Source organism: Cuculus canorus, chromosome 1 (assembly GCF_017976375.1).
Source record: "Cuculus canorus isolate bCucCan1 chromosome 1, bCucCan1.pri, whole genome shotgun sequence".
Taxonomy (NCBI): domain Eukaryota; kingdom Metazoa; phylum Chordata; class Aves; order Cuculiformes; family Cuculidae; genus Cuculus; species Cuculus canorus.
In genome coordinates this window covers 131984257-132009779 of record NC_071401.1, presented here as the reverse complement: position 1 = coordinate 132009779, position 25523 = coordinate 131984257, and the positions used below count along the sequence as shown (strand labels likewise).

The window sequence follows — 25523 nt, the reverse complement described above, 5'->3', positions numbered from 1 at the left end:
AAAGCAGGACTCCATCATATTTAACAGTTACTTAGAAGACAAACACCGTAACTCCAAGCGTCCCCACCCTTCTTTTTCTATCAGCTTTGTATGCTGAGCACAACATGATATGGTGTGAAATATCCCTTTAGTCAGGTGGGGCCAGGTGTCCTGGCTGCTTCACCTCCCAGCTTCTTGTGTACCTCCAACCTACTCACTGGTGGGGTGAGAAACAAAAAAGTCCTTGACTCTGTGAAAGCACTGCTCAGCAATAACTGAAATATCCCTGAGTTATCATCAACGCTGTTTTCATCATGAATCCAAGACATAGCTCCATACTAGCTACTGTGAAGAAAATTAACTCTATCCCAGCCAAAAGCAGCGCAGAGCCTCACAATTAAGAAAGGATTTTAAGGTCATGGAATGAGTCCATAGGAGGGCAACAAAGCTGGGGCAAGTATGGTGATTGTAAAAACTTGAACTACACCAAGTAATTTGACAATTTATGGTGAACATGCAGAATGAAAAATCTGATCTTGCCATTGCATGCCATCATGCCATGCGAGCACTGCCTTTCCTGTATTTCCTGGTCCATCTGTGAACACTGTAGTTCCCTGAAACAGGAATAGGGTGACACAAAGGAAAAGAGACAATGATTAAATCTTTACAAAGTTGTAAAAGCCTATGTGATGGAAGATGAACTCTAATTTCTCCGAAAATCCTTCAAGGCAAATCTGTAATGAAAGACTGTTAGTTAAACACCAATCTAAATATTCTGCTGTAATAGGGATAACAATGTGAGATGGTTCATTTCCAGTTATTTGTACTATTCTTTTCCTGCCTTTTGTAATGACATCTGCAATCATTTGAATCTGAGTAGATATGGTTTTCTTACGGTGATATGATAAAAAAATCCACTCTATTATTACTAGAGGATCTGAAAGCACAGTTACCCGTTGTGCTATGAGACCAAATGCCTGACAAGGAGTGACAAAAGCAAGCAAACATATTGGATGCTTTACAAACATATTAAGTGACCATCAAGTCGTCTATAGGCTTTTCTCTGAGCAATTGCTATTTCAACTTTGCCCAAAGCTGCTTGTGCTTCACTTGTAAGGACAGGAGGTGCTGTTAAAGCCATGTCACCCTTAAGAAGATCAAATAATGGACTCAGTTCTGCATTAGTGATATCCAAATAAGGCCTAACCCAACTGATTGTTCCTAGGATTTTTTGCAAATCGTTTGAACTACTGTCTACAATTTGATTTGCTGAGGTTCAATAGTGTCATCTACCAGATATTTCCATGGTGGACAAGTTTGAATTTTTTCAGGTGCAACTTGAAAGCCAATTTTCTCTAATACAATCTTTGAAATTGTATTAATTGAGCAATACAACTGTCTTGGGTGATATACACAGGTGGGAAAATATCATAAACCATAACGTGTATTTGTCCAGTAAAATCAGAATTAATAACACCTGGCCATACAAAAAGTAAAATAGTACTTGAACGACCCACTAATCAAGCACTTAAACCTTCACCGATAGGACCGAAAGCTTGGAGTGATACCTTATGAATGCATTAATCCCTTATTGCGATTGAGGAGGCTGTGGAGAAGATCTGAGTGGGAGCATTTACTGTTGTCACACGTCTTCGCTTCGTGCTGGGCTGCTGGTTTCCTTGGTTCTTTGATGTTATCGGTTTACCCCCAATATTTGATTTGTAAAGTGATAGTCACAGAATCACAGAATCACAAGGTTGGAAAGGACCCACTGGATCATCGAGTCCAACCGTTCCTAACACTCCCTAAACCATGTCCCTAAGTACTTCATCCACCCGTTCCTTAAACACCTCCAGGGAAGGCGACTCGACCATCTCCCTGGGCAGCCTGTTCCAGTACCCAATGACTCTTACTGTGAAGAATTTTTTTCTGATATCCAACCTGAACCTCCCCTGACGGAGCTTCAGGCCATTCCCTCTAGTCCTGTCCCCTGTCACTTGGGAGAAGAGGCCAGCTCCCTCCTCTCCACAACCTCCTTTCAGGTAGTTGTAGAGAGTAATAAGGTCTCCCCTCAGCCTCCTCTTCTCAAGGCTAAACAACCCCAGCTCTCTCAGCCGCTCCTCATAAGACTTGTTCTCCAGCCCCCTCACCAGCTTTGTTGCTCTTCTCTGGACACGCTCCAGAGCCTCAACATCCTTCTTGTGGTGAGGGGCCCAGAACTGAACACAGTACTCAAGATGCGGTCTCACCAGTGCCGAGTACAGAGGGAGAATAACCTCCCTGGACCTGCTGGTGACCCCATTTCTGATACAAGCCAAGATGCCATTGGCCTTCTTGGCCACCTGGGCACACTGCTGGCTCATGTTCAGTCGGCTGTCAACCAGCACCCCCAGGTCCTTCTCTTCTGTGCAGCTCTCCAGCCATTCTTCCCCCAGTCTGTAGCGCTGCATAGGGTTGTTGTGCCCCAAGTGCAGGACCCGGCATTTGGTCTTGTTAAACCTCATCCCATTGGTCTCGGCCCAGCAGTCCAGCCTGTTCAGATCCCTTTGCAGAGCCTCCCTACCCTCCAGCAGGTCGACACTTCCTCCCAGCTTAGTGTCATCTGCAAACTTGCTAAGGGTGCACTCGATGCCTTCATCCAGGTCATTGATAAAGACATTGAACAGAGCTGGACCCAGTCTTCTCAACATTTATGATAACGGTCCAGGCGTCATCGAATTCTTGGCCTCTTTTGTCTGTTTTCACCTGTATGGCAATTTTCAAGGCTGCAAATGCATTAACTTTTCTATTCCTTTGTGGTTTTTTAATCTCAGAGGGTAGTTCTTTTGGGCTCTTAAACTACGCCTTCATTAGTGTCTGACTAAAATTTATGCTTTTTTGCACTAGGACCCAGCAGTTGCTGATCTGATAAGGTACACTGGAATGCAGTATTCTTCACAAATTGTTATTGCCCTAGAGAGAGAGGTAATACCCAGAAAGCTGAAAGAAAAAACTTCACATTCAAAAAAAAAAAAAAACGGAGAGAACAAAAAGGGGGGGGAACGGGACACACAGCCACAGAGCTGGGTTTTTTCCTTTTTTTTTTTTGTTTGTTTTCTATTTTCCATTTCCTTTTTCTATTTTCTGTGGTTTCTTTTTTCTTTTTTCTAGAGATATATATTTTTGTTCGTTTGTTTGCTTTTGTTTTGCTAAGCATTTTTAATATTTTGCCTTCTGCAGCCTTTCACTCCAAAGGTCTAAGGTAGATCTACCTGCTTGCCGGCTTAGTGGACGTTTGAGATTGAAACATCCCAGAGTTGCATCTTTAACATTAACCGAGACAAGCAGAGGCTCAAACCCCTATAACCAAAACCCAATTAGCAAGCCTTATAAACGTTTAAAACACTTTAAACACACACACACTCTTTTGAAAACTAGCTTAATATACCCATACAGTGTTGGTTACGACTCATTGATAATAACAGCACGATATTATGAATATTTAAACTATACACAGTACCGAATACAGACAACACTTAAAATATGCACATGTATTATAAAATAAGGTTTGTATCGATTGTTTAACAAGTAATAGTCTTTAGTTGTTACAGCATTTTTGTGGCAAAGGACGATCTTGTAGTCGCTGTGAAGTATTCATGCATGTGATGGAGCCGGCAGCTGCTTTGGGTGCTGTGGCTGGGGGGACCCACGGCTTGGTCCAGGGTGGAAATAGATGAGACTCCTTCTCGGTGTCTATCAGACACAGATCAAAGGGGTTGTCGGTAATCACTGATTGTCCTGCACTCGGTTCTAAATAGGGGATGTTGTCTGCAGGTGCAGGAAGTGCAGACATTATTGAGAGAGGGCCAGAACCTGCGGGCGTTGGAGGTATGTGACAGTAGCATTCTGACAAAGTTTGCACCACTTAGTATCATAAACTGCTATTTGCATAGATGCTAAAATACTTCTGATAACATTCATAACGTCAAAAGCAGTTAAATCTTCTGCAAACACAGATTTTATAAGAGTCTGCATGGATGGTGCATAAAGACTGTTCTCAGCGGCACTTTTTCTGAGATCTCTTAAAAAAGCCCACACGACAGGTTCATATTGTGGATCACTTTGCTGATGGTGAAAGGCTGGGAAAACGTCCACCGATTCTCCTTCTAATTGTGCTTGCTCCTTTGCCCATGTTTGCTGAGGATCATGAGCAAACAGCGAAAGATCAAAAAAGGAGGGGGGAAGGTGCTCCTCTTCCTCTAGCCCAGGTGAAACAGGAGGACGGAAAGGTGGTAAAATAAACTTTGTTAAAGGCGACATAGGTGCATTAGGCAGGAATGGGCCTCCCTCAGGGGACCTAGGCTTGGGTCATGCCCTGAGACCCTTTCAAAGTCTCCTGACAGCGCCACAGTGGCAGCGACAGTTTTCCTATCTTGTTTTAACATTTTGAGGATGTCTTTAAGCAATCACCAAGTTGTAAGGAACGATTGTGCAGCGGTATCCCTGCGCGTAGCCACTTCTGTCAAGGTGTCACCTCTCTTTTCCCATGTACTTATTTCAAAAGTGTTTTCTGCCGTGCATGCAGTTTCATTTTTTCCCAGCCAAACCAACAGTGTACGGAATTTATGCTCATCGTAAATAACCCCCCTTGACTTCAATATACACATTAAAACATCTAAGATGCTGACCCATTTTTCTTTGGTCATATGCTGACCCATTTTTGGTTTTACTTTTTCTCTCTTTTTTCCTTTTTCTATTTCTTATTTTTCTAAAATTCCCAGCTGCTCACCTCAGCTCCCTGGAGGCTTTATTAAAAGGCATCACGACTTGCAGCTCCTTTGTTTTTCTGCTATTATCGGCTAAGCTGGGTCACCACAGGCCGCTGTCTCCTGTCAGTGGGTATTAGACCTCTCCAAGCCACTTCTAAATCGGTGTCACCATTTGTGGTGATCGATTGGGCAAGGACTCCATTTGAGGTGCAAACAAAATCATTTATTGAGCGAAAGTACAGGGTTTTTATACCCCTCATCTAGCTCGTTATCAGCTACCCCAGTAAAATTCCACTACATGACTTCATAGAGATAAACATAAGAACTACAGATAGAAATGTACACCTTATCGCATTGTGTTTTCTGCTGCTTCACTCCTCACACACTTCACCAGCATCCCACGAGTACAGCTTAATGATTCAAGGACTTTAAGCTAGCTAGCAAGCTTCAGACCAATAGCCGGTTGGTCTGTGCTCACTTGTTAACATTATAGGCATACCAGCGCAGCAGCCACCTGCACCAGCATGCACACAATAGTGGAGTCTTCAAGTGTGTACAAGTTCAGAGACATAGTCTTGTCTCATCAGGTTCAAACCCAAACACGCTTTTACCCATAGGGAAGGGGCTGGAAGGCCTGTCCTATGAGGACCACTGGAACAGGCTTCCTAGAGAGGTGTCCGGTGCCCCAAGCCTGTCAGTGTTTAGCAGGTATTTGAACAATGCACTTAACAAGATGCTTTAACTTTTTGTCTGCCATGAAGTGGTCAGGCAGTTGGACTAAGTGATCATTGTAGGTCTCTTGCAACTGGATCTAAGTTGGCCTTAGATCCTAAGGCCTCTTGACCTAATAAATACAATGGAGGATGGATGTCTCATTCAGTACTACTGGCCTTGCTGCGATTTAGCTACACTGTGAGTGAGAAGGAATGTTCCCATAGGAATTTGAAGGAGAAGATGTTTAGTGGGAATTAAGACCATGTTAACAAGCACAATGCAGTGATCTCAGTAATGTGTGGGGTTTTTGGGACACAGGTCTGAATGTCTGGATGATTCTCTTGGATTCCTCATAGATTCTCTTTATGAGATTGTCTTCAAGGCAAATATTATATTTTTTCTGTCCATGCTTCAGTTTTAGCCAAGATAATTACTAACTAATAAATGTTCATCATCCCAATGTATGGTTAGTTATCCTTTCAATCACTCTGTTTTGTGACACTTGCTTTTGAAGTCTGACGATGTTTTTGCCTGCTGTACTAATTATTGTCAAAATAAGCAGAAACTCTGCTTTGTGGACCATGGAGAAAGAATATGCTGAAAAGTACCAGTATGAAATTTGAAATTTTGAGGAATCATTGTGGTGATAAATCATCATCATCATCATCACCATCATCAGATATGCTCTTCTAGTTCTCATCCATACTTTGGGGAAAAAAGATAAAAGAGAACAGCAAACAGCTTTTGTAATATTGGAATTAATGCTTGCTACATGATTTTTAGGTAAGCACCAAGTCATTGCCTCATTATTACCTGGCAAACAGCAGGTAAATTCCCTGCCATGCAGTCATTGATGGATATGGCAGGATTAGTTTTAGAATATGTCACTTTGTTTAATAACCAAGGAGCCTTGTTTTCTATACTGACCTAAATACAGTGAGTGTGTGGCTAGCTTGGGACTAGATAGTGCTTACTGAAATGCCAGTGAGCAAATACACATCATAGCCCATCCATGAAAGCTCTGGATTTAATAATTAAGTAGCAGCTAATGAAGAGAAGATTTAATTTTTTCTTTACTGCATTATAGTGCATTGCTTTTCTGATGTAAAACAAACTAAAATAAAAAGTACTTTTTATGAAAATAAAATAAATGCCAATGACCACTGAACTTATTTCTTCCAAAAGGAGACAATTTTCTATTATGTAAGTATTCTTCCACGTTTAGGGCCATCAGATCTGGAATACCCTGCTACCAAGCAGTAATTACAGAGACTTCTTCAGCGGGCTAGTGATTTCTGATATTCTGCTCCTCACTGTCCATACTCAGAAGTCAAGATAAGCCAAAAAAACACCAGCTGTGTGAGAGAAAGAAGAGGAAGTGAAGCAGTTCCTTTGGTGGCTGGTGACTCCAAAGTGCATGCTGCGGTCAAACGAAGGTTTGCAGAGGCCCTTGGACCTGATAGTGAGAGGTGTCCAGAAATATTGTGACAGGCAGCCCTCTCTGGAATACTTATGTCTCTGATTAGACCACTCTCATTTCTGTGGAGTTCCTGAGTATGGAAGGAAAGAGGAACAAATAAAATTACATTATCTGTTTTTCAGCTGGGAACCACAAGACTCTGACACAACACAAGTATTGGATGTGCTTTAGTCAGTTTTCTTGCTTTATGGATGCGCAACTAGCCTTCTCAGAGAAAGTCACTACATGAGTCTCCTCTCTGACAGCAGACAAGCTCTCTGAGAGAGCAGAAGATGGTGAAATTTTGATCCATTCTCAAGTTAAGAGACTTTTCCCCCCTAATTTATGTCTAAAATGAGTAGGTACCAGGCTGATGCACAGTTAGGTGAGTAAGAGCCAGGAAGCTACGCTCCATGTATGTAGATTTTCTGGATCATCCTAACTCTTTTTGTATGCACATTATCTGAGGGACCTTCAGCACTATTTTATTGCTCATTCTGTCAAAAATGCCCTGCCATGGTATCACCCCCTAGGCACTGTTATATTACCAAGACACAAGGGTATTTTTTCCCTTTGGAGAAGAATTTTTGGCTTTTTCAGTTTGAAATTGAGTAATGACCAAACAAGTCTTGGGCAGTTACTTTCAACTGCAGCCTAAGAGACAGGACTTCATAATTAAGGTAATTCCTTTTGGTTCCTGTGGCCGTGGATAACCTATGAATAACTGGTATTACCCAGGGATCTGTGCGTTGGATCTATGTCTAAGCTGTTCTTTGCTTATGGAATGTCAAACTCAAGTCCATTTCCCCACCCACAAATTGCTCTGAAGGGAGACTTACATTAATGGTCTTAATCATGACTACTTGATCTGCTTCCTTGGCTGCTTTCTCTGCAGTTTTGATAGTATCATTGTCCCAGTCAACAAGGTACATGGCCATCATTCCTTCTACTGCACTGGGGAAAGAGTAAGGATAAATGGGGAGGTGAACGTAAATGATGAGAAGAGGAGGAAAGGAAGGGAGAAGAAAGATAAAGGAAAAGAGATTGTTAAATCACAGTTGATAGATTCCTGCAACAAAGGAGTTCAACTCAACAGGTTCAGGTATACAGGTCTTTCTTCCCTATCGGCAACATTTAATTTTCATTATCTTTTCCATTTGCCGTTCTTAATAGCCATGTTTCACTCTGCTGCTTCCAGAAACCTCATCTGTGAGAACTCATCTGGAAGATTGTGTCCAGTTCTGGAATCCTCAATATAAGAAGGATATGGAACTGTTGCAATGGGTCCCGAGCAGGGCTACAAAGATGATCAGAGAGCTAGAGCACCTCCCATATGAGGACAGGCCGAGAAAGTTGGGCTTGTTCAACCTGGAGAAGAGAAGGCTCAGAGGAGATCATATAGCAACCTTCCAGTACCTGAAAGGGGCCTACAAGAAGGCTGGAGAGGGACTGTTCACAAAGTCTTGTAGTGATAGGATGAGGGGGAACGGGTATAAACTGGAGAGGGTCAGATTCAGGCGAGACATAAGAAAGAATTTCTTCACCATGAGAGTGGTGAGGCACTGGAACAGGTTGCCCAGGGAAGTTATTGATACCCCATCCCTGGAGGAGTTCAAGGCCAGGCTGGATGGGGCCTTGGGCAGCCTGATTTAGTAGGAGGTGTCCTTGCCCATGGCAGTGGGGTTGGGACTAGATGATCTTTAAGGTCCCTTCCAACCCAAACTATTCTATGATTCTACGATTCTATGAAAAATGTTGACTCAGGACTCACTCTGAGGCCTCTTGCTTGAGTTCATGTGCAATGTACAAAATGTCAGGGTAGCTCATACAACTGGAGATGTTGTTACGAGGATAGTAGAAGAGGAATGTGAGACACATCTCATTCATTGTGCTTAGCCCACCCTGCAAAGACACAAGGATGACTCAGAGGTCTGCTGAAACACAATAAGGAGAATATTTCTCATTGGGAAAACACTCTTGTTCACAGCTTATGCAGATCTAGTCTGATGAAAAAAAAAAAAAGAATTAATTTGTCTGAGGTCTAGAAACAGAAAACCAAAGTATTCTCACAAGAGTCTGCTAGATAAAATCAAATCTATTTCCTGTGCACATTTCTAAGTGCAATAACATCATTAACTCCTCTGCATGGCATATGCTGTAAAATAAATTATAAAGCTTGAGTATGACAATAATTGTTTGCATGCAGAATTCTGCAAAACTGACATCTGATCTGAATAAGAACTAAAAGGAAGATCTGCATATTCTGAGAAGTCCAAATCAAACCTAGGTGCCAGATTACATCAGTTTCTGTATTCAACTTCTACTTGTCCACTACACCCAAGTGTTCAATGACTGAAAATCAACCCAACTGCAAGTTTCACTACCAGCACTTGATGGTTTGGACAACAGGTAGTTTGTATGGCATTAGATGCAAGACAGTTTTGGAATCTGTTCATAAGCCTGCAGTAGGAGGGTCTTGCTGGAGAGCTTTGCAAGGCATGGCTCACTTATGTCTATTGTGTTGTGGCTGCCACAAGAAGCTTTTAGCAGGGTCATATTTGCTTGGCGAAGAGAGGTATGTCTGCCCAAAAGATTTTAATAATGATAAACTAATTTTGAAAACAGTGGAAGATTTATAGATAGAAAAAGAAAACACTTACAAAAGTAATCTCTGACCGATCCAGTGTTCGAAAATTGCATTCAACCAGGATTTCATCCCCCTGTGGAACACGGTGGGGTGCGCCATCAGAGTGGTACAGGCAAAGCATGCAAACAACAACTCACAACATGGGGAACAAGGAAACTGTGAAAACAACAGGCCACAGCCTGAGATGGAATGAAGGACAGAATGTGGCAAGGTGCTCTGTCACCTCTGGTGCCCACCACCTCCCCAGCCTGCCTGCCCACAACTACATCCCAGGGGAGGTTCGTACTGGTTTGATTATGAGGATTTCCTTCATGTCTCGAAATTCCTGAAGTCCAAAGTCATATTTATTGTCTTCACAGATGATGTTCAGCTGCTTACCATTCCTGCAGAAGACAAACAAGGGGAGAAAAAAATAAAGTTACCAGGGAGAGGTGTGAAATAAGTGGTTACTGGACAAAATAAGCAGAGCTGAGAAAAATAGCCAAAACCTATTCCTGTGGTCTGGAACAAAATAGCACAGGCTGAGTCCTTCATACTCTCTCTGTCTGACTTCTGACCTATGCTGGGCTATTCTGGAGTTAATACCTAAAAATGAGGCAGGCCTGCTCCTGAATTTGCTATCAAAGACCACAGTTTGCTGTTTCCTGCCAAGGTCAAGCTCCAAAGAGGCTGATGTCTCCACTAGCTGGACAAGAGACTAAGAACATAGTTATTCTATGTGCTACAGAGGAAATCCCTGAAAAAAACTAGTCATCCCCAGCTGCTCATTGTGCTTGAATCATCTCTGTTTAGAAGGTGTTTCAAATACTTGACCTTCTGCTCTAGAGCCTATGCTTGAGATGGCATCAGGACATGGTTCTAACATGGTAAAGTTTGTAAAGGTCCTTTCTCAAGTACATGCTCATCCTAAGTAAATTGAACTATTGCCTTAGTCCTCTCTTGGCTGTCTTCAGGTGCTTCCTAGCAAAGAAACAGAATCTTCCATTTTACTAAAGCCTAAGGAAAATTCTCCCAATTATATCATTTCATGCTACTGGGAGCACACACTTGGAAGGTGCTAGCTACTGAGACAAGGGGAAGCTTTCTCTTCTTCTGCTGTCTAGTTTAGCAATCCAAGTCTCAAGCCAGTTTGGAATTGGAGATCACTAGCATTGAAACTGAGGGATGGCTTTGAAGCCAATAGGTTTCATTGATGTCTACTTTGCTCCTTTTCCAAGAGACAAACACATTTGCCAGCTATAATGTGCTACTCCTGAGAGACACAGACAGGCACAATTGCGGAGCAGACATATTCACAATGCACCTTTCAAGTTACAAAATCCCCAGTTATTTAGTCGATCATAGAAGACCAAGTTTGTTTCTTAAGGTTCTTAAAATATTTTCCTCTGCTTTTGCCATGTCACAGTTAAACTGCAGAGACTGCTGGATATTTTGCAGACACAGTTGGCCAGAGAGGTGAAAATAGCCATCTGACAATTGTGTTAGTCCCACTTTTCTAAAGTTGCCTTTGAAGAAGCATCTGGTCACTTGGCATGCCTGGGAACAGGTAGAAAGGCACAGGGCCAGGGTGTTTAAAGCGTATTTGATTGTAGGGTGCCATTGATGTTTAAGGATAACTGAGGAAGGCTATCTTCAAGGGCAGATGTTTCATTTTGGAACAACCTAGATTCTTCTGAATCAGATTTCATGTGTGCTTAGAAACCAAACTAGACAACAGATGGCCTGCTTGTAACTCAGCTTTGTGTTAGCTGTGGAGGGTCAGGCACTCTCCTGTTTTCCACAGTTTGCCTGCAGCGCAGCTTGAGTTCCCTGCATACTCACATGATCAACTCAGTATGTATGGAGCTTCTGTAGAATGAACCAGCACATGAGGCAGTATGTGACACAGTGCAGAGGTCTGAGGATCTGACATTAGAGCATAGACATCTAAAGCAATGCAAAGTTTCCCCTTATCATTCCAGATGGGACTTATACCACACCTCAGAGCGGTCACCAGCAACGTTGTGTAGACAAGCAGGGAATTTGGTCTTGAAGGTGTTGAAGAGGACATTCGAAGATCAGAGTGTCACTGTGATATCTCAGGCTACATGCATACTGATAAATATTATAGGATCATGGATTGTTCTCTGGCTCGCTGGCACAGACTACGTATCTGTCTCCCTGTAACTTCAATGTGGTACTTGGCTCATGTTGGGTTACTCTGAAATCAGAAACCTAATTGAATTAATTAGAAACCAAGTGTTACACCTGTACTAAGTGCTTGGGCCTCTGCGAAGCCTACTTGGTCTAAAGCAGTATTTTTTTTATTTTCAAATTCAAAGAGGCTGAAGTAGTGTTCAAATGCTATGCAGTAGACCATAATTTGATATTTTCACAGCTTCATGCTTCATGGGCTGGGATGTGATCAGAAATTGCACAAGGCTGCTGAAGTTTTTAGCGTGGGAAGATGGTGAAAAAAATCAAACCCTGTAGAGTTTTGTCTATGCAGCCTATGGAGACTCGTGCATACAATTACCAGAAATGTGCTCGTCTGGCCTCAGGTTGTGTCTGGTTAGCAGGACCAAGCCATACAGGGGCACTATCTAGCAGCTGACTAGTGTGAATGAGAAGCAGTCCAGCACTTGAGCTCACTGCCTGGACTTGTTTTATTTCACAGGAAGTATAGTCCCAGTCTCATACTTTCTGCTTGTCTGACCCTTCTTTCCTGCAAAACTAGTTCTTTGCACTACAATTCAAACACTGCAGAGTCTCTTGCACTGAGAAACAGATGGAGACAAACCCGGCAACCTCAGTCTCATCCACTCTAGCTCAAGAGGCAGGGGCTGATCCTATGGTACAGACAGCAATACTGTTAATTTTCTTTTCTTACCGGTATTGAACAGTTTTCACTCCTCTGCCAGACAGGTGGGTGTGAAGCAAGTAGGCAAAGACATGCATATCAGGAACAAGCATCCCATTCATCTGCAGTTCAAAATGAAGTAGGTCAGATCCTGGCAGTCAGAGCTTAGCTCTGTGTTTCAGACCTGGAATTTGTGCAATTGTCAGTTTAATTTTTTTTTTTTTTTAAGGGAGATTTAAGACCTTTTCCTCATGTAGATCATTACTGATTGAAAAGTTGCTCTGAAACTTTCTGAAAATTGCTCTTCTGGCTTTAGTTACTGTGGCACAGCTGTCTGAATTTGTGATATTTCATGCTGGGTACTGTAAGCATATCTTGCTACCAGCTATGTGAAAAACTCAGGTGATATATAGGATAGGTAGTAAGTTAAACATGAAGATACATTAACTCTAAGAAAGAGTAGATAAGAGAAAGAGTAAAAGCAGAAATTGTAGGACACTGATCAATGGGCCATTAAAAGAACAATCAAAATGTAAAATTGAAAAGGTTCAAAGGAAAACTCTGAAAATTGGTGAAAAAAAAAGAAAAACAAGATTACCTCAAGCAACATAAAAGGCAGCAAACTTATGTATTGTTTGAGGGGGATTGTGAAAATGTGTAAAACTAACAGGATGTGGATTGCGAGACTATGCAATATTTATTGTGGTCTGTTTAGGGAAGACATCAAAGGGATGAAAAGAGAGAAAGAAACATGGGAAAATCAAGAGGAAAAAGAGAGTCCAACTGCACTTAAGCAGACTACTGGTCAATATATTTGGCTGACCAAACCTGGTATCTGATCACTGCAATCTAGACAATGTTATTAAACTCTGTTGCTATTTCCTGCGTGAGTGTACTCTCTCAACCGTGTATACACATGTGCTGATGGTTTTGGGGTGGGATGGTTCACTAGGGAAGCTAGAAAGACCCAAGGTTCAGGGCAGAGATTGCACAAAAGTGCTATGGATCTGGGCACAGACACTGAAAGGATTTATGACACAGACCAGAATTCAGAGAGACCAGCAAATGTAATTACACGTGGGCACTAAGTTACGGTTATGTTTCTTCAGTGAACTTTGAGCCTGATTAGTCAGAGAGGAGGAAGAGGATTGGGTCATTTGTGCTGTCCATGCTTGTGTGGGTATTGTTTGTGCCTGTGTGATGCCTGTAATGGTACTGTATTCCCATCTGTGTTGATGTTTGCACCTAGCTGAGTCTGCTTTCTGAGTGCGTGTGTTTGGGTGGGGCTGAGGAGGCAAATCTTTTGAGTTTGTCCACTAGCCTTAGCACCTGCTGGGCCCTAGAAAAGGGAAAAGAGCATCCTCACATCTAACAATTCTGGAGAGACCTGTGAATCCCCTGGACCTCCCAGTCTGCTGGAGGTGGTGACTGTTTGCAGCCTCTGGGCTGTCATTTGAGGGATCTCTGCTCTAGACGTATCTTCTTGACCTGAGAGAGAGCACTACAACCTCCAGCCTAGTACCTGCCTTCCTACATCAGTACCATGCACTTATGGCAGAACAAAGTTCTCTTGCATGTAGTGGAGCTGCTTCCCTTGGGAGTCTTGGAAAGTCACTACATTCTTTGGATTTTTTTTCCTTTTCATGTAGACAGGGTAAAAGGGTTTTTGAGCTATGGTTCTGACATGCTTACACAGCTCTTCTAATGCTCTTGGACCAAATCTTGAATTTCTGCTGAGCAGTTTTATTGGATTAGATGTTCATTGAGCAACATGCAGAAATGGGGGCTAAAATGGTACCCCGCACCAACTGGCTTTTGATCATGCCTAGAGCAAGATGAAACCCCAAAGTCACAAAGATCAAAAGGATTTTGTATGGCTTTCCCCACACTCACTTCGTCAAACTGGCTGGAATTGCAAAGGCCATAAGATCTGTAGGATTCTGCTCCAGAGGAGGAATGAAATGCACAGGGAAAGTGAAGATGCCTGTTTGCAGAACCCCCACATCATATTTCCGTAGCTCTGGAGTGTAGTAGATTTGTAGCCCCGAGCTGTCGATCAAACCTGTAAAAGAAAAATGACCACTCCTTCAGTGATGACTCCAGAAGTAGGGCCTGAAGAAACACCACATTTGCCATTTCTTCCTCAATCACAGGTTGGGAGCAGGTACAGATTAATGGGAAGGTCTAAGCCTTCCAACCTACCTCTGTGGTATAACCCGCTCTGATGTGCAACCTCAAAGTCATGCAAGGTGCACAGTCACACAGATCTTCACTCATAGCACATCTGGATCCAGCCCTGGTTATTATCTTAGAAGATTCCCATAAAATTACTTCTGTTTCCCCTTCCATAAAATGTTAGCAAATACTGTGGTGGCATTTTCATCACCTATCATAGGGGTTGAACGCTGGAGGTCATGATAGGAGCCTGAGGTGGTATTATTAGGCTCCCAAGGATTCATCCTGACACCTTTGTTCATCAGTTTCTCCCACAGCCGCTCTATCCTTTCCCACTCTGCTCCTTTTTTCCATGATGCCTATATTTGTGTCGATCTGCTGGAGGGTACGGAGGCTCTTCAAAGGGATCTAAAAAGGCTGGACCACTGGGCTGAGATCAATGGCCTGAGGTCTAACAAGGCCAAATCCTGGGTCCTGCACTTGGGGCAAAACAACCCTGTGCAGTGCTACAGACTTGGGGAAGAGTGGCTGGAAATCTGTCTGGAGGAGAAGGACCTGGGGGTGTTGATTGACAGCCAACTGAACATGAGCCAGCAGTGTCCCCAGGTAGCCAAGAAGGCCAATGGCATCTTAGCTTGTATCACAAATGGCATAGCCAGCACATCCAGGGAGGTTATTCTGCCCCTGTACTCGGCACTGGTGAGACTGCACCTCAAATCCTGTGTTCAGTTCTGGGCCCCTCGCTAAAAGAAGGATGTGGAGCCTCTGGAGGGTGTCCAGAGAAGAGCAATGAAGCTGGTGAAGGGGCTTGAGAACAAGTCTTATGAGGAGCAGCTCGGTGAACTGCAGTTATTTAGCCTTGAGAAGAGAAGGCTGAGGGGAGACCTTATTGCTCTCTACAATTACCTTAAAGGAGGTTGTAGAGAGGAGGAAGCTGGCCTCTTCTCCCAAGTGACAAGGGACAGTATAAGGCGTAATGGCCTCAAGCTGCACCAGGGGAGGTTCAGACTGGGTACCAGAAAAAAGTTTTTCACAGAAGGGGTCATCAGGCCGTGGCAGAGGCTGCCCAGGGAGGTGACTGAGTCACTGTCCCTCGAGGTATTTAAAAGATGGGTAGAGGAGGTGCTCAGGGGCATGGTTTAGTGGCAGATAGGAATGGTTGGACTGGATGATCCTGGAGGTCTTTTCCAACCAGTGATTCAATGATTCTATGATTTCCCTGATGTTTTCCTTAACATTCCCACTAGTACCATAGCAGGACAAAGCGCTCAGCTTTTTCAATAGTAAGGCATGTCTAATCTAAGCAGATATAACTAAATTTCTAAAGTTAGTCTAAGTTCTTCCTGAATGGGAGCCAGTTTCTTCTTAGTGTCCTAAAAGTTATACTGAGCAGGATATGGAAGTGTTCCATGCAGGAGCTGGTTTCTTACAGGCAAGTAGATGAGGTCTGAGGCTTCCATTCTAAGGCTGTTTTTTGTCAGACAACTGCTCAGCATTACCTACCTGGTAACAAGTCAAAATTGCTGTAATGGATTTCTAGTCGGACATACTGAGGGTCCCAGGGTGTCCCTATGGAAATTGCAGCTTCATCTGGAAATTGATAAGACTTGTGGAAAAAGGAAGAGGAGGAATGAAGTTAGATGAAGCAGTTAGTTTTTAATTCTTTTCTATTGTTTCTTGATTGAAAACTTACAAATAATAAGTTTTTATTTTCCTGCATTTCTGAATATTTACTTAGACATTGTTAGAAATAAAAATCTTGTGGAAAATTCTACCAGTTCCATTTCTTTTCCTTCTGAACCAGAACAAGGAAGAATTTTCAAACTTTATTATTCATTCATCCTTTTTATTGGTTTAATTTTTATTTTTATACTATATTTAGTAGGAAATGGTTATATTATGTGTACACATTACAAATTTCGTACTAGTATTGGCACTGCATAATACAAAATCTGAATAAGGTTAGTAAAGGGTTTTGTCTAAAACTTGTCTCCTTCCTCTCTCTGTCACCATATACATGCATACTACAGAAATACAAATCATAATTTGTGCTAAGAGGCCAAATGACCATCACAGGAAAAATGCTAAACTTCGTACAACACTGACTACTAACCAGGTCAGTCAGCCAGAAGCACCGATTTCACTAGCGTTTTATATTTTATTCTGCTGAAAAAGAGGCAGAGCCAGTAGGAAAAAAAATAAATAGAAAGTAGGTGCACTTCTTTCTGTTACACGCAAGTAACACAAGGAGATTTTTTTTTAAATCAATTGCTACATTATCAAAAGATTAGAAAGAAAACCTTTCTATGTGACATATAAAACTTGTTTAATGCAGGTATGGTAATAACATACACACATATGCAGAGCATTGTCAACTGTGCAGAAATTGCCAGCATCACCTGATGCAGCAGAAGTAGAGTCAAATTTGGACAGGAAACTTCCCCAGTTTGGTTGGCCCTGCAGGACTGTGGAGTATTACTGGACAACAAGGCTACCACTGTTCCAATTCAGAAATGGGGGAGGTAACTGGTTCTTGAAGACTCACCGCTCCTCCAACTGCCCAGCCTGCAATCACCTGAGAGCACAGGGCAAAATCTGGGTTGGCTCCATAGCAATCATCAATGCCACTGGGCAACACACTGGCATTGCCACAGGCATAAACAAGAATATGGTGAACCAAGGCTGTGTTGTGTGGTGTTATTACAGGTTCAAACTGTACCCAAGAGAAAGAGAGAAAAAAAGTTATTGCCAACCCTAAAATATTTCTTTTTTAGGCAACCAGAAAAAAACAGATAACCATAACTTAGGCAAACAGATATAATCTGATTCACAAAATGGATGGTAAACTGGATGATGATTTATCTACTCATTTTGGTATGCACCAGAAAGAATTTGCATCTTCCTCTAAAGCACCTCCCCTCAATAGGGGTGACTATTTGACTTGTTACGCTGAGCAGTGGGGTTCCAGACTAAAAATGTAAATGCTTTACTTCATACACCCTTTTCTTGGCTGCAAAGCAAGATAAGAGACCTTGATCTCAGGTTCACTATAATTCACTGCTCCCTCAGTTGTACCGAAAGTACTATAATCAATATAGTTTAAAATAAATCCCACAAATAACCCATATCTGTTCATTAATCACTTTTTACCAGCACTGATGAGGTCAGGCCTCCAAAATCCTGATGTTACGACAAGAACTGACTTAAAGTTCCTGTGACTGTTCTGTAGGATTACCTGTCAAATCCTTCTTTATACAAGTCCATGAAATTCTTCCTTATGAAATTTTTCCTTATGCCATTGCAGTGGAACTTCTGTTTTTAACCTTAATATCCCACAAAACTAAGAAATATTACATGACTTTAAAGCAAAGTTATCTTAATTTGAGAAGTAAGCTAGGCTTGCTTTGAAAAGTTCCTTGAAAACAGGACTGCAAAAATGTTAGGTTTGCTTTTTATACAAATATTTATAGCAATTTCCAAGAACAAAGCAAAAGTCCTTTCAAATATAGAGAATTCTGGAGGCTCCCTTTGCTGTCAAAGACAACAATAAGTAACACGACCTGAGCTCATTATTCTGATACATCAGACTTGTAGCAAGGTTTCTTTAAGTGTGATGTACAAATGAACTTCCAAAACTAGAAATAAGACAGAGCTTGTCTTCCCACAAGCCAGACAAATTAGCTGTCTCATCCCTTTGGCAGTGAAGGACAGATTAGATGTTCCCAAATTCATACTAAAATGCTACAAAATACAGACTTGTACACACGATTAAAGGAGCAAATCTGTCCTGTCCTGTTTTTCCACAGCAACACAGCTTGCAGGTTTACCTTGTAGATATGGTGCTTCTGCTTGACTATGGGCAGTGGGATAAAGGTACAGGCATATTTGGTTTCTTCAACTGGAACAGGGAACTGGAAAAGAAGCAGGCAGATGAGTCACTTGAAGGCTCCCCTGACAACTCAATAATATTCACAATAAATTGGAGACGCCAATGAGAGTCAGTTCAAGAAGAACAAGACCCAGAAGTGGAGGAGGCAGGAAAGATGATTCATTCAGCAAGCACCTGACTTTTTTTCTGTTGCAATGAATGGAAGGATTAAAGGATCAGGAAAATTAAACTGTATTCTGGTGAAAGGCAAACATATTTGTCAGATCCACCAGGTCTCTTGTTTTTTTTCCAAAAGGGAATTTCATTAATAACTTGCCTATTGTAACACGAACTGAGCATATGAAATGTCCATTTGATTCAATCAACATTTGTAATTACTGGTTTTCTGGAGTCGCAGGTACAACACATGATAGTGCTAAGCCCACAAATTTTTACATAAAAGTAGTGCCACTCTTTATTATGGAATATTGCCCACACTGATGAGCAGATGCTGCTGTGTCATGAGTGAGTGCTGACTGTGTGGGCTGATGCTGTTTGATAAGCAGGTACTTTTGGATCCCATTTGACAAGGATCACAGATGTATCACAAGATGGTGCTAATGAGGGAGCTACAGCTCTCCTCATAAACCCTTATATCTGACCCTGAGATGGTGCATAAGTTAATACTGGAGGCAGCACACACGATAGTATGCATTTTCTGAGCTCTTTTGAAATGTATTCCCTTTATTTCTTTTCTCAGTGATATCATGTAGTTGCCACAAAAATAAGATGTGAATCAGTAAAAATCAGCTCTATTTGCATGCCTTCAAGACCGGTCATGTCCATTTTTTGACCTGTGTACACCAAACCTCCAGCATAGATATGATCAACTTTACAAAGGCAGAAGAAGGGGAAATTTCATAACATGCCAAGTAAAGTTTTTGTCCAATACTTACATTGTCCAGCCTCAGGTCATAAGTGAAGAATATTTTGGGGTCAGTTAAGTCAGATGGGCCTCTGTACCTCATCAAGGAAAGAGATTTGGAAAATCTTTGGCCTTTAACAAACTGGATGGTGTCATCTGTACCAAAAGCAGTAATGAGACGTGCTGTGTCCACCTGTAATGGAAGTGTTTCATTGGAAACTCTCCTTCATTCCTTCCCATCACCAATACAGATATTCACCCCACATCACATGCTTAATACCACTACACATGTATTAAAACACAATCCACATACTAACCATATGTAATTACAAGTAATCTAAAATAATACAACTGTGTGTATTTGGTGAATACCCAGATACTCAGACAACACATGAGAACACACAACAGAAAGGCAGCAGTTTAATACACAAGGTTTGTCTTGTCCAGACAGAGACATGATATTCTTTCCCAAAAAAGAGCATGCTAGCTAGAAAAGATCCTAGGAAAGCTCTACCCACTGTCACTTCAAACACATTATTGAAATATGCATGGACTTGAAGTGCTAGTAGAATAAATAGAAAGTTGGAGAAAAGCTGCAAGGGATTTGATAAGATATCAGAACCTGCATCATTTTGTGTATAAATGTTTACATAGTGTGTGCCTGGGTACTGTTCTATTGTGGGAGCTGTACAATGGTGCTAAAGATCAGATTTTCAGATCTTTGTATATCCTACAGCAAGCAGATGCAGTTTGTTTTTCTGTATGTACTGTCAATGAGCTCTAGGCAATTTTTACAGAGAATTACTAAAGGATTTAAACAAAAAGCTGACAAAACTGTAGTCCCGTTATTCCCCATTAAAGCTACTGAGTGCATGAATGACCTGCCTGGATCATGTAAGGACAACAGTAACCATGGACATCTGTAAGTTGTTCCCATTCAGAATGGGATAATTCTTTCAATTAGTAAAGTTATTAAGAAGGTTTGTGACTACAAAGGCATCTATTCAGTCATCTGCACTTGTGTTTGAACTCCGGAAAAATCGTGGATGGGCACCTAATTCCAAACAAACATTTTTGAGTGAGTTAAGTTGCGGTAATGCTGATTTTCCAAGAAGTCCATCAAGTAAGGTGAAATGGTGTAAATAGCGTCTATATGTGCAGACTTCTGAATTTCTGTGCATTAGCGTACTTGTGAACCTTGGTAAAGCTTCTGTTTGAAAAATCTCTCACTTCAATATCAGTTTGGGTTGGCCAAGTTTTTAATGTCAGTCAATACCAGTATGAAGACCTTCCAAGAGTGGACTGAGATTATCAAAGCATTCTGAATTTTCTAAACAGAATTCTGACCAAAATATTACCTTGTATTAGGAAAAACAAAACTTTACCTCCCATACTAGATTTTTTTTCTATATGTGGCAAACAAGAGATAGACAGAGAAATGAGCAAAATTTTGAAGAGCTGTGTTCAAGCTTAAGAAAATGTTGACATTTTTATCTTCTGTATTCTTTTATGGGAAACATTGTGAAAAAACTCAAATACATCAATTATTAGCCTTTGAAATATGGCTGTATGGTCCCATATTTTTCTGTATATTCCTGTTATTGTACTATCCTGAGAAAAACCTGTCATTCTCACATCTGATCCTGGGGATACAGGAGTACAGTAGGACATGAAAGCAGGTTTATTTGGGAAATTCCTTGAGCAGTCCCCATTCTTACTGTAATATCAAGGTCATTTGGGTCACATGTCCTGAAGTGGCGTCTGAACAGCATGGTGGTGCATGTCTCATTCTCTGTCACTGACAGCAATTGGTAGTCCTGGCTGTCATCTTCCTCAAGGATTGCTTCATCTACCATATGACAGTCCTGGAAAAGGAACAGTGGTCAAAGCCATCATGAGAAAGGCAGAGCTTCCTATACTTCAAGAAGCCATGTTTCCAAGAACCACTGGTGGGAGTTCAGTAAATACCAAAGCATTTATTGGTCCATAACGCTCTTCAGCTTTCTCTGGCGATTTTGTCAGAACAGCTGAAGAGAACTCACCCCTAGTCCATGCTATATCCAGCTGACTAAGGAAAGAGCAGCCCTTGGGTCCCATCACCCAGAGGATGGCCTGGATAGGGTGGAGCATAGAGGATCTTCCCTGCTCCCTGATGACCTACTGCACACTGGAGCACTTTAGCACATCTTGCTCAGCCACACAGGGTGGGAAGCAAAAATAAGCACTGTTAAAAACCAGAGGCAGTTCAAAAGTAAAATATTTGGGGCATACCAAAGCTTCTACTTTAACTTTTAGGTTTTCTATACTACCTGGAAGCTGAGCCTGGTTGTGGATGCTAAGCTGTCCAAGAAACTACAAGCTAACTAATGGCTTTAGCAGCATAGGCATGGTAAGAAAGACAAACAATGCATGAATGAGGTCATAAAATGCAGTCGTTACTCGGTAATGTGGCACAGAAATGTGAGGCAGAGTTCAGAAAGCATCTAAATGTCTAGTTTCTGTGGAGATCTCAATGAGAACACAATGGGCCCCAATAACTGCTCCTGTGAAAATAGGAGGTGAAAAGGTACAACTGTACACACAGCTGTAGAAAGGTAAGAAGGATGAAAAAAAGGAAAGCTCCAGGTTGGCTGACAGACATCACACTGTATTTTTGTGGCAAACGTACTCAAATGACCAGAAATGAGAAGGCAGTGGCTGCAGACAGCATGAAAATCTCTCCAGGAGAAACCTGCAACTTGATAAAACAAATGTCCCCCTAGTGCATAGCTGTTAAGTGCTACATAGAAAACTTCAGAGGAAGAAAAAAGAAGAGAAAAATTTTACTAGACAACAGTCTGGTCAAGAAAGAATATTTTTATGTTAAATGCTTCCTGATATTTTTTCCTCCCATCTCTATTCCTTTAAATGATTATTTCAAAACCTGCTTACAGCTTTTGTTAATTTTCCCAGTATCTCCTCTAATATTCTTTCTTCTTGAATTTATTCATGGTTTTCGACTTTCAGAATACTCTAAGTAATTTTCCTGTAACTCAAATGCTCAGTTTTCATAGATTGAAAGTACAGCTTTGGCTCTCCTACTGTTTTGAAATTTGTTGTACTCTTTCACTAATGATTAAAAATTAAAGATAGGTAGTCTGCAAATAAGCTACTTTGAAATAAATAACATATTTCAAATTAAATATACCTAATGAAAGATGAAGGCACTAAACAGCTGAAAAAAAAAGCCAGCTTCATGATAATAGGCCTTTTTGGCTAATTTTTCACTCACTGGGCACGACTCAGAGATTGACTTTGTCATGGTTGCAGTAAAGAGGAAAATTAAAACAAAGACCAAGGATATGAGAGGGAGAGTTAGAATCATAGAATGATTGTGTCCTTCCTGTGCCAAGGACTCCAGAATTGAGCAACATACTCCAGGTGAGGTCTCATGAGAGCAGAGAGGAGGAGGAGAATCAGCACCCTCAACTAGCTGGTCACACTTCTTTTGATGCAGGAGGAATGCAAATGGCAAACTCCACTTAAACTCAATTTCAGTAACTAGCATATTTTCCTCTCAAAACATGTGTTCCACAGGTTCAGTGGATGTGATATACTGCCAGTTGAAGAAATGTAGATTTTTGTGGTCAGTGTTTGTTTACTGGAGTGTGTCCAGACCTAAAAAATAGGGATATATTTTCTGGTACATAATAGAGTTGAAAACCCCAAAACTTTTGTGGGGCTAAAATTATTTTGTAACATAAACAAGAAGTTTCAGATATCGATACAGAAAATATTGAAAATATTAAATATCCCTTCTGAAAGTAATGGGATGTTTAATATTTTTGAAACCAAACACTGCGATTTTCCCTTTCAGGACATACTTTTAGGAGAAAAGAAATGCTTTGTTTTTACCTCAAATCACTTTTGAAAACATCATTATTAAAAAATAAAGGACAAACACTTCTAAACTGACTATAATTTTCTTATCTGTTGTCAACCAAAAGCTCTGTCTCTGTCACAATCATGAAAAGATTTCAAAACTGGTATTACAAGAGAGGTTTTGCAAGCAACGACCAAACAAAGACAAGGCTAGTTACCTCACCGCCCCCAAACTTCATCTATTTTAGACAGACACCAAGACATATTTCATGCATAACACATTTTACTGTTTTGTGGAAAGGGAACTGAAAACAGCTGAACAAAACAAAGCCACTGAAACTGGCAAACACTTCATCACTCTACACTCATTTTCTTTCTGTACCTGGATAACACTGAAGTGCTTGTTTGTCTTTCACAATTAAAACAGAACAAAACAACACAACATCCTGGGGGTTAGTTTTGATATTTCGGGGGGCGGGGGGGGAGGGTTGTTTGGGTTTTTTTAATTATTATTCATTTAGTACTCCCAGGGGCATTTTGTTCTGAAGACAGGCTGTTTTAACACATCAGGCATCTCTCTTTAGTGGTTGCCTTTACAGACAAAGGAAAAAACAGTGAGTTGCAAGGATGTCTCATGTTCCTGACGGAGACAGTTAAAACTGTCAGGTGGAAGTGGTCTTTGGAAGTGAACATGCTTCCATTGATTGTAGAGAAAACTCAGTAAACTAACCTTTGAAGAGCTTCAGTAAGCAAAAATAGGGGACTTCCACATCTGACTCCTGACTGAACTGATCTCTGATTTGGAGGAATCAGAAGCTGCATTCCCAGCAGCCTTTTCTACTGTCATGGTAGGTGATTGCTTCAGTCATAACTAATTGGTTCTGGCTGTGGTTTTGACTTGCAGGTGGGATCAATTTATTTGCATGAACACCATTATGAAGTGCCACCTGGGTTACCACAGGTGATCTCAGGTAGCTGCTATGTGCCTAGCAGGCATGATATAGGACTTGCAGAAGACCTGTTTTTTTCTAGACAGTCAGTCAGAGGCCATGCCAACTGAGGATCTCAATTGACATCTGACATCTATCTTTATTTGGTTGACCCCATATGCTTTCAAGCCAATATACTTGGAGAATGACCCTTGGCAAAGTGGAATGCATAGGAAGTCTTTTCAACTTACAGAGAAGTAGATGCTGCCATTTGGGAAGACACCTCCTATCACAACGTCTGATCCAGGCCACTCTCCGTGAAGGCTGAGTCCAAATGCCACCCAGCCTGTTGTGTGGACATGCAGCTCAAACGTCATCAGCTCCTGTTCATCATGGTCCCAGCGGAGATAGACCATGTTTGAAGGATCCAGGAAGGTGGAGAAACGCAGCAGTGGCAGTGCAGGCTGACCAGAACAAAAGCGTGGGAGGAATAAAAGGAAGAGCATACCTTTGATTCTTGAGAAGAGAACTGCCATCATCAACAGGACGTTTCTGAGCCTTGCTGATACCTTAGGCAGATATTCTGCTATGAGGGGCCCCATTTATATGGAAGGTCACAAGGCTGGGCCTATTGCCAGAAGGGAGGAGCAGAAATCAACTGTTGTATATCCAATTTAATATGTAGGAAAGATCAACGCTTTACATAATATGTCTGGCACCCTGCCTCAGTGAAACCAGACTAAGCCATACCACATACATCTTAAAACATTTTAAATAATTATTTTGTACTACACAACCAAAAAACATGACGAAGTGTTTACCTCCTACCCAGTACTCCTTGGAGTAGGTGAATACTGGCTTTCCTCACCAACGAAAAGGGACTGTTCTGACTAACTTGCCTTTCTGTGGCACATGCTGAAATGAACCCCAATTATGTTATCCTATTGTCTGGTATGACCGTTATTAGCAAGTTTGTTAGGAATGGGATAGTCAGTCTTAGTACCATGGCTTATCATGGGAAGCAACTGTGGCACATAAAAAAGGCTTCTGGACTGTGCTGGGGTCATAGAATAAGAAAAATGTCTTTGTTACATGCAGTATACCTGGTGGGAAGGAGTGAAAGGAGAAGAGGACATACCCAAGACCTTTCAGCATAATGATATGAAAAAGAAAGAGCCTCAGCAGGTTTCCAAACAGTTCTGCCAGGAAGTGCCTTGTGCATCTCATCTCCAGTTTGTCCAGTTGTGTAATCCATCACTAAACATAGCCTGGAGCTCTGCATTTTGAAGGGCATGGCCATTCATTCCTATTTACTTGGTAGGAAAGCTTAGAAAAGCTTGTTTGTATTAATCTGCTGAAACGAGTGCTCATAGAACACA

At 41.5% G+C, this 25523-nt stretch overlaps 1 protein-coding gene across 1 annotated transcript; it reads right to left on the bottom strand.

Annotated features, from left to right (window-relative positions):
- Positions 1 to 6751: 6751 nt before the first annotated feature.
- On the bottom strand, positions 6752 to 24680 carry LOC104066639 (putative DBH-like monooxygenase protein 2). Its single transcript, XM_054055697.1, is given in 14 exon segments — positions 6752 to 6991; positions 7740 to 7854; positions 8672 to 8802; positions 9561 to 9620; positions 9834 to 9930; positions 12417 to 12508; positions 14280 to 14333; positions 14336 to 14448; positions 16065 to 16167; positions 17107 to 17274; positions 18389 to 18472; positions 19386 to 19547; positions 21073 to 21219; positions 24396 to 24680. Coding segments are annotated over 14 exon segments (1851 nt in total).
- Positions 24681 to 25523: the final 843 nt, after the last annotated feature.